This window comes from Akebia trifoliata, chromosome 8 (genome assembly GCF_017979445.1).
Source record: "Akebia trifoliata isolate Shusen 1 chromosome 8, ASM1797944v1, whole genome shotgun sequence".
Taxonomy (NCBI): Eukaryota; Viridiplantae; Streptophyta; class Magnoliopsida; order Ranunculales; family Lardizabalaceae; genus Akebia; species Akebia trifoliata.
Window position 1 is genome coordinate 1,413,068 of NC_141382.1, and position 9,593 is coordinate 1,422,660.

The following is a 9,593-nucleotide window of genomic DNA, read 5'->3' on the forward strand; positions in this document are numbered from 1 at the left end:
AAAAAAAACTTTTGTGCTTGATCTGTGTTTTTGAAAATGGATGAATATTGAAATTTCACATAAATCCCAAACTTAAAATTGAAATTCAATTGTAAAAAAGAATTACTTTTGGATTTTTATTTATTTTAAACTTCATAGAATCTTGTTCTCTACAACCCTAAGCACTGGATCATGTTTTTGAATGCCACAAAATGAGCCAAGGGTGAAATCCTTACTAACTTAGTAAGATTGAGAAATGTGTTGTGCACAACTTTAAGCTTATATAACTCAAGGCGTCATATAGTAGAATTAATGATAGGTGAATAATTAATAAAATAAATTATTAATACAAAATATATACATAAGAAAAATAAAAACTCTTACCATATTACTAATTTTATAAATCTATTATAATTCAATTTGAACTCTTATACTTATTATATAACAATAAAAATAAATTTTGACAAAAATATAAATGGATAAGGAAACGTACACTAAAGTAAGGTGTTAATAGGTATCCATTTACCCAGAATCAAACCAAAATTGAAATTGAAAATCCTGATTTTGATTCTCTTTTTATTGGAATAGATTAGACTCAGGTCTAATATAGAACCAAACCGATAGGAATCATAACCAATAGGTTTCATCTGATAAGTATCCATAATCGATTTATTTTTACATTAAGCATGATTTAAGATTTTCCCATATTTTAAAATTAACATATATTATATAAAGTTTTTCAAATTTTCCTATGAACTAGATATTGAAACTTAAAATGGGTCATCTCTTCTTAAAGTTTATTACTTGTATAGAAGATGAATTTTAATTTTTGAAAAAATGTCATTAAATCATATTTTTAATAGAATAAATTATTATTAAATTGCTATTTTGTAGATAATATGTTATTTTGTTCGAAGGAATTTTTTTTATAAATAATAATTAAAAAAAAATTCATTTGATTCTTGAAAATTGAAACCCACTTGTATATGTGATTTTTGGTGGTTTGGAATCCGATTTCACTTATTTTAGATCCGAAATCGAAAAATTATAATGGTTATAATTTTAATTTTCTTTGGAATCCAACCTGAATCGACCCATTGACATTCCTAAAGTCTAAACCAACTTAGAACTAGAAAATAGAAATTACTTTAAAACTAACGAGAATTAGTAGAGTTCAATCGATATACGCATCTTTTAGGCTTATTAAAAAAAAAAAAAAAAAACCTTTCTTTTCACACAAGAAACAACGTGGGCTACTTTAAATACCGATCCAATCTTAGGTGATTCGATCTACAACTTCTCTCGATTTCGATCTGCAACTTCTCTCAACTTTTTTCCATCGTTCTCTCTCCTGTTTTCTTTCAATCGAAGATGGGCGACCAAGCAGAATCCTCGGACTCGTAAGATTCTTTCTCTTTGATCCAAATATTACTTATTTTCATGGTCGATTCGTAGTATTTTCTTCCCTAATTTGTAGTGCAATTTTGATGTTTTTAATTAATGGTGGATTATCTGAATTACAGGAAGGGAACGAAGAGAGATTTCAGTACTGCGATACTCGAACGTAAGAAGGCTGCAAATCGTCTTGTTGTTGATGAGGCGATCAACGATGATAATTCAGTGGTGGCGATGCATCCCGAAACAATGGAGAAGCTGCAGCTTTTTCGCGGTGATACGATCCTGATCAAGGTACTTTTTATTTTTATTTTTTATATATGGGTTTTTTACCTGAATTCTTCGAAGTTATGTTTTTTTAAGATTTTGGGTGGTTAGGTTTCGGATAGGTCTTTGGTTTTAGGGTTCCTGATACTAGGGTTTCTTGGGATTATGTAGAGTTTTGGGCTTAGTTGGATGAGTAGTTGTTTATTAGGGTTAGATGTTATCGTAGATTCTTCTCTGGAATTGTTTTGGATGCTTAAGATCTAGGGATTACAAGGCGTGGTTGTACATGTTTTAGAATCTCTGGGAATTTAATTGTTCTGGTAATGCTTTTGTTTGTTTTAAATCTTTGAATTACGAAGGCGTTCCTTGAGATTGTAGAAGGGTTTACGAGAGCACTGTCACAAAATCCTCTGAAACTTTTGGAAAATAGGGGACAAGCTGATTAAATCAGCTACTTGATGAATTAGTAGATGATGTGCCTATTAGTAGCCCCACGCTACCCTTCAACCTCAAGATGCCATCTTCTTCAACCCTCAAATCTCAAGAACAATGTGGGGTTTTAATGATGGCTTCTCGGGAAGAAACCCATAAACATAATTTGTATAATCCCAGAAATGTCCCTGATTTTTCTCTGAAACTTTCCCAGATTTATCTGAATTAAACCAAACTGATACCCTTTCAAACAATTTCTGAATCCACACTTGGTTACTATGTAGTATGTACAAGAGAGATTATTCTTTTGGGGATTGTTTTATTGCTGGTCTCATTAAAATTAAAGTTTTAGTAGTCTATTCTTGGTTGTTTGTAACAAACATGTGTGTGTTGGTTCTTAAGGGTTTTGTTAATCGAAAATCCTGAAAACATAAATTATCTGAAGCTGATGAGAGTTCTTGGGTTTTATAAGCTATAGTGATGCCTTTTTTTTTTTGGTTGTTCCATGTGGGTTTCAGGGCAAGAAAAGGAAGGACACAATCTGCATTGCTCTTGCTGATGACACTTGTGACGAGCCAAAAATCAGGATGAATAAGGTTGTTCGATCAAATCTCAGGGTTAGGTTAGGAGATGTTGTATCTGTGCATCAGTGCCCTGATGTCAAATATGGCAAGCGTGTGCACATACTGCCTGTGGACGATACCATCGAGGGTGTTACTGGGAATCTGTTTGATGCATATTTGAAACGTGAGATTCCTTACCTATCTGCACTCGCACACTTAAAATTTTTTCCTGGTTATATTTTTTGCATTTTGATGGAAATTGTAATTAATTCCTATTTTTCTTTTAATGTTGTGTTTTATTGGGGAGGTTTCAAGGTCTGTGGATTAAAAAAAAGGGAGGCCTTTTTCTTTAACATCTGCCTCAGTAGGAATGTGTTTCAGCATGATCTCTTTGTTTAGGGTTTGTATTTATATGTAATACTTGAGTATATTGATATGTTGGTGTGCAATCATACATGTACATTAGGTATACAGTGGTGTTTTTGTTTTTTTTGGGAGAAATCATGGCCAAAATGTTTTCTTACTGTTATCTGAATGCTTTATCATATTTGAATTTTGTCGCCATGCTGCCATTTGTTTTGAAATCCTTCTCCAGTGTGGTAAGCCTTGTTCTTATGAATGTATGAGTATTTTCAGACAAAAGGAGCTTAGTACTGCAGAATATCTCAGCACTGGAATTTGAGTTACCATTTTTTCTGCAGTGCTAAGCTCCTTATTTTTTCTGAGATATTCTTCTGTTAGATATTGGTAGTGTTTGTAGCCTTTGATTTTGGGTCTTTTGCCTAGATCTCCTAATACTTAGTTGTTGATGATGTGGATATGGACCTAAAGCCTTCATATTTGGTGGTAGCAAATTTTCTGCTTGTGAGGGGAGTTGGTGTTTCCATTGTTCATTGTATCTTACCTGTGCCACAGGCATTTCTATTTCTTTTTGGCTTAATCAAAGTTTTGCGGGGATTAGTCTGTTGGAATAGCTCGTTCCTAACATCATTAAATATGCAATTTCTGATTTTAATTGTGTCAGGCTTGCAGCTGCTTTGAATGTGCCATTTTTCTGTTTTTAGTTAGTTTCTTATACGTACTTTGTGAATTTTGCACCAGAATAGTTGTGTAAGGCAATGTTGCAAGGATACGATGTCGTCATCAATGATGTTGTATATTCCGAGTTTTTGTGAATTAAGATCCTGTCACAAGAAATGACTTTCTAAATGTATTTTCCTTCAATAATTTTTTTAACACTACAGAGCATGATTTCCCCCTCTGTAAATATTTGCAGCTTATTTCTTGGAGGCATATCGTCCGGTAAGGAAAGGTGATCTCTTCCTTGTGAGAGGTGGGATGAGAAGTGTAGAGTTTAAGGTCATTGAGACTGACCCAGTGGAGTACTGTGTAGTTGCTCCGGATACTGAGATATTTTGTGAAGGGGAGCCAGTGAGAAGGGAGGATGAAGATAGATTGGATGAAGTTGGATATGACGATGTTGGTGGTGTGAGAAAGCAGATGGCACAGATTAGAGAGTTAGTGGAACTCCCACTTAGGCATCCCCAGCTTTTTAAATCAATTGGTGTTAAACCACCAAAGGGGATTTTACTTTATGGACCTCCAGGTTCTGGAAAGACATTGATAGCCAGAGCGGTTGCAAATGAGACTGGTGCCTTCTTCTTTTGTATCAATGGGCCAGAAATTATGTCCAAGCTGGCTGGGGAGAGTGAGAGTAATCTCAGGAAGGCGTTTGAGGAAGCTGAGAAGAATGCACCATCGATAATTTTCATTGATGAGATAGATTCCATTGCTCCAAAACGAGAGAAGACAAATGGAGAAGTCGAGAGGCGTATTGTTTCCCAGTTGTTGACACTTATGGATGGATTAAAATCCCGTGCCCATGTTATAGTTATTGGGGCTACGAATAGGCCTAACAGCATTGATCCAGCCCTGAGAAGATTTGGGAGGTTTGATAGGGAAATTGACATTGGTGTTCCAGATGAAGTTGGACGGCTTGAGGTTCTTCGCATCCATACGAAGAACATGAAGCTCTCTGATGATGTAAAAAAAAAACACTTGTTCCCCCCCTCCTCCCCTCTTTAATCTTTCTTCCTTCGTTTGTTTTGTGCAACTGTTATAACTAATTTACTGTTATGGGGTTTGCGTGATGTACAGGTTGATTTAGAAAGGATTGCAAAGGATACTCATGGATATGTAGGTGCTGATCTTGCGGCTTTGTGCACTGAAGCTGCACTTCAGTGCATCAGAGAGAAGATGGATGTGATTGACCTGGAAGACGAGACCATAGATGCCGAGATACTTAACTCCATGGCCGTGACAGATGAGCACTTCAAGACAGCTCTTGGGACAAGCAACCCCTCTGCTTTGCGTGAAACAGTGAGTTTTCAGAGAGATCTACTATTTTCACAGATCTTGAAATACATGACCTCCTTTGATATGATATGCACATCTTTTTTTAGTGTTAGTCTGACACCTAGAATTTTGATGCTCACAGGTTGTTGAAGTGCCCAATGTCAGCTGGAGCGACATTGGGGGGCTTGAAACTGTCAAGAGAGAGCTTCAGGAGGTAATGCCAGTGTGGGAATGGGTTGTAGATAATTTATTTTTGTACTTCTACAGAATGTAATTTAATTTTGGTTTAATAACTCCTGTTATGCAGACTGTCCAATATCCAGTTGAGCATCCCGAAAAGTTTGAGAAGTTTGGTATGTCACCTTCAAAAGGAGTTCTTTTCTATGGCCCCCCTGGTTGTGGAAAAACTTTACTGGCTAAGGCAATTGCGAATGAATGCCAAGCGAACTTCATCAGTATCAAGGGTCCTGAGTTGCTCACTATGTGGTTTGGAGAGAGTGAGGCGAATGTACGTGAAATTTTTGACAAGGCCCGCCAGTCTGCACCATGTGTCCTCTTCTTTGATGAACTCGACTCCATTGCTACACAGGTTTGGTGTTTTTTTTTTTGGCCCTTGATGAATAACCTAAATGGGGTTTTCCCTGTTTTAGCCTGTCGATCTAACCTGTATATTACTTAATTATATTTCTGACAGAGGGGAAGCAGTAGTGGAGATGCTGGTGGTGCTGCTGATCGGGTTCTGAACCAACTTCTAACTGAAATGGATGGAATGTCTGCAAAGAAGACAGTTTTCATAATTGGTGCCACCAACAGGCCAGATATAATTGATCCCGCATTGCTGAGGCCAGGCCGTCTTGATCAGTTGATATACATCCCTCTACCAGATGAGAGCTCTCGCCATCAAATCTTCAAGGCCTGCCTCAGGAAATCACCTGTTTCAAAAGATGTTGACCTGGGAGCCCTTGCTAAGTATACTCAAGGGTTTAGTGGAGCTGATATTACAGAGATATGCCAGCGTGCATGCAAGTATGCCATTAGAGAGAACATCGAGAAAGTAAGCCTTTGCAATCTTTATCTTATATACTGAATTACCCATTTTATTTCTGATCTGGCTTAAACGCCAGTACATTAATCCTCATGCATATCTTTATGGAATTATGACCTTGGGTTAGCTAACTTTAATGGCTTGAGGCTTGTGGTATTCCCCCTCTTTTCCCCCCTCCACACACATTCCCCAACCCAACCCTTCAACCTCGAGAATCTATCTTCTTCAACCTCAAATCTTGAGAAAAAAGGGTTTTTAGGGAGGTTGAAGTTGATGGTTTTTTGGGAAGAAACCAAAAAGCATAACCCCCGAACCTTTTCTGGATTTATCTGAGTTAAACCAAACTGACCCCCCTCTAATAATGGCCAAATTTGGACTTGGTTAATTTGCTCTAAACTGTATCCATGAACTTTTTAGAGAGAGAGAGAGATCAAAACTATATCCACAAACTTGTATGTGCATCCGGGGTTGCACGTTTGAACTTATATGGGTTCTGGTGATGCAGGATATAGAAAGGGAGAAGAGGAGGAGTGAGAATCCTGAGGCAATGGAAGAGGACGTTGAGGATGAAGTGCCAGAGATCAAGGCGGCACATTTTGAGGAGTCCATGAAGTATGCCCGTAGGAGTGTGAGTGATGCTGACATTCGCAAGTACCAGGCATTTGCTCAGACATTGCAGCAATCAAGGGGCTTTGGAAGTGAGTTTCGGTTCTCGGATGCTGCTCCGGCCACTGCTTCCGATCCATTTGCAGCATCTGCTGGTGGTGCCGCCGATGAAGATGACCTGTACAGTTAGATCTCATTTTCTATATTATGGTTTTCTCTTTTGTTCTATGTTGACATTTATATATGGGTGGTGGTAAAGCTACAATGGAGGAGAGGTGGATTTAGCCTAAACTTTGGGTTTGGGGTGGTGGTGGGTAATGTCAGAATTGCTCTAGACTTGATTAATTGTTTATTTTGCAAGAACTTGAGTGAAGGGGTTAATTTGCTCACTCTCAACTAGATGAACAGAATGGTTTTGCCAGGTTTAAAAATGAAAATTCTCACTCTTGGTGGATTTACTTGGTTAAATTAAATTTTGTATTATGCATTCTGGTCTGGAGACCCACTTATCATCGTGTCTTAATTGACACCTCAGATCCCCATTTAGTACATGGTTTATTCAGGTCCTGCTTAAATGACTCTACAATTAATTACCCCTTATCGAGGGAGCTCGAGATTTTGGTTAATCAACATGGTGGGAGAATCAGAGCATGACAACATTTAGCGATAGGCTCGTCTCTTTGGAACAGTTGGTACTTGTACATTTGTATCCCTAAGTTAGGCTAATCACTTTGTCAATTACAGATATCAAGGCGACCTTTCAACTTCCAAATGATATCTCTTTTTGGCATTGTTCTGCCTATGCCTCCATCATTTTTGTTGTCTTCATCTTTTACTTCTCATTCTCTTTCAAGGTAAACTTGAGATCATCTTTGATTCTTCATTTTCGAGAGAGGCATGCAATTGAAAATAGGCTGGCTTGTTTTTTCTGGTTCTGGCTCTCTTCGTTGGGTTGGGTTGGAGCTTAACAAAGAGCAGGGGCTGCCCATTTCTCTAGATGCAAATGAAACAACCAAAGACAAGCTTGTTTCACCTTGATCTGGTTTGGAGTTGAAATAGCTTTCGTTTTTTAGTCAGACACAAGTTTCTTGTCATCTGGGCACTGTTGTGTGCCTGATGACAATAATACAGAACATCTCCACCTTTTTGTTTTTTTGGGTCTGCTTCCTTCCCAAGGTTACTTTGCATTCTCAAATGTAAGAATCGGCCATACCTTGCACAATTGTGGCTTCTTGTTGTTTGTGTTCTCTCACGAACGTGACTTTCCATCAACCATACTTCATTTCCTATATTTCTGTCTTTTTTTTTTTTTTTTCTGATTTATTGTGAGCAACTTCTCGAGTTAACAAAACATGGTGTCCGTCCACCCTAGGACGAGGTCTTTTTTTTTCCTTGTAGGAAAGAACTTTGGATGTTTTGCTTACCAAACCTCCAAGGTGAAACGTGATCTTCTAACTATGGCTCTAGTGGATCTTCGGACATCTATTAGTTCTCTTTCCCATCGAATCATGACTCTGATCTTTTGTCTCTCTTTCCCATTGAATCATGACTCTGATCTTTTGTCACAGAAATTTTCTCGACTAGTATCATAGTAGACACAACTACCTATACTTCTTGATGCTTTGACGTGGAAGCAGATTCTGCATTACAATTTTTTTGCTTTTGGTTGCCCTGTCATGCTTAAACTATTGTTGTTGCTGAATCATCTCGGCTATCATCTTTTGTTGTTGAATCCGTCTTGGCTCTCATCTTTTGGATCTAGCGTGACAACACTTACCTTCTCTCGTTATGATAGCAAAGCAAAAATATAATATAAAAGTGGGGCCATTATTGAAATTTACGAAAATTGGTTGATGTGAATTTAATGTTGACCATACTCTTTTATCATCATGTTTTAAACTATTAAGTGGCATGCGCAAACACACATGTTGGGACAATTTATGGTGCAAGAACTCTACAGAATGGATTAAAAGAGCTATGGAAATATGCAGTCCAAACATTTTTTTTGGTTGAGATTATCACTTGCAAGAACTCTACAGAACATTTTCGGTGCAAGAAGTCTACGGATTCCAAGAGTTCTTGCACCGAAAATGTTCGCATGACATCAAGCATCACTCAATAGAAAGTTACTATGTGATTGAGACAGGGAAACTGTGAACATTTCAGTGCAAGAACTCTTGGACTTAAATGATAAAAATCAAGAGAAAATTGGTGATGGAGAAGAATCAAACCATCCTTACGTAGGAATCCGTAGGTTTTGGATACCAGACAAAAAGGTTAGCACTCATCCAATTTCAATAATAGTAAACAGACTGAAAAACCGAATAGGAATCTTCATTTTTATAAGAAGTAACACTTAGGTAAGTGGTAAGACTTGTGAAGGTTATTCCGGATCTTGGGTTCAAACTCTTTGAATCCACACTTATTATGCTAACTACTAATCAGTAACAATATTCTTGTACTAATCAAACATGAACTCAACAGAACATGAAATAGATAATAACATAAAATAAAAATCTTCCCCTTCCATGATCTCTAACGAAGGCACTTGTGCACTTGTTTTTTGTTGACCAGCCGTTGCCCAAGCTATATTTATATGGTTACAAAGTAATCAGACCAACCAACGATGTGCTTTGCCGAGCAGTTCAACAATGACCAGGGGTTGTTAGTATAACAATCGGAAAACAATTGGAAGAATACAAAATAGTAAGTAAATTGTTATAAAATAAAAATAAAATTTTACACTAAAACTAACAATAAGTATTACATTTTCTCAGGGCATATATTATGACATTGATAACAACCCCGGCATCTGCAATCATGCTGGGGTCATTGTTAGCTATGACACAAACAAAAATGCGCGAGATTTTGGATCTACCGCAATTCTTGGGGACATTGCCTGGGGGATGGCAGGCTACGTGCATATCTCAAGAGATATGCCATAGAAGTTC

General features: G+C 37.4%; 1 protein-coding gene across 1 annotated transcript; it reads left to right on the plus strand.

Moving 5' to 3' along the window:
* Positions 1-1,216: 1,216 nt before the first annotated feature.
* LOC147395331 (cell division cycle protein 48 homolog) lies at positions 1,217-7,098 on the plus strand. The gene is made up of 9 exons (XM_086449912.1): positions 1,217-1,379; positions 1,503-1,668; positions 2,592-2,820; positions 3,913-4,679; positions 4,794-5,015; positions 5,134-5,205; positions 5,299-5,580; positions 5,686-6,045; positions 6,542-7,098. The coding sequence occupies exons 1-9, from the start codon at positions 1,351-1,353 to the stop codon at positions 6,830-6,832; spliced, it is 2,418 nt and encodes an 805-aa protein (XP_086306038.1). The 5' UTR covers positions 1,217-1,350; the 3' UTR covers positions 6,833-7,098.
* Positions 7,099-9,593: the final 2,495 nt, after the last annotated feature.

Excerpts from the sequence above, each read along its gene's own strand:
- LOC147395331 (XM_086449912.1), top strand. The coding sequence starts at position 1,351 with ATGGGCGACCAAGCAGAATCCTCGGACTC. Across the intron at positions 4,680-4,793 it reads ACATGAAGCTCTCTGATGAT|GTTGATTTAGAAAGGATTGC; the intron begins GTAAAAAAAAAA and ends CGTGATGTACAG. Across the intron at positions 6,046-6,541 it reads TTAGAGAGAACATCGAGAAA|GATATAGAAAGGGAGAAGAG; the intron begins GTAAGCCTTTGC and ends CTGGTGATGCAG.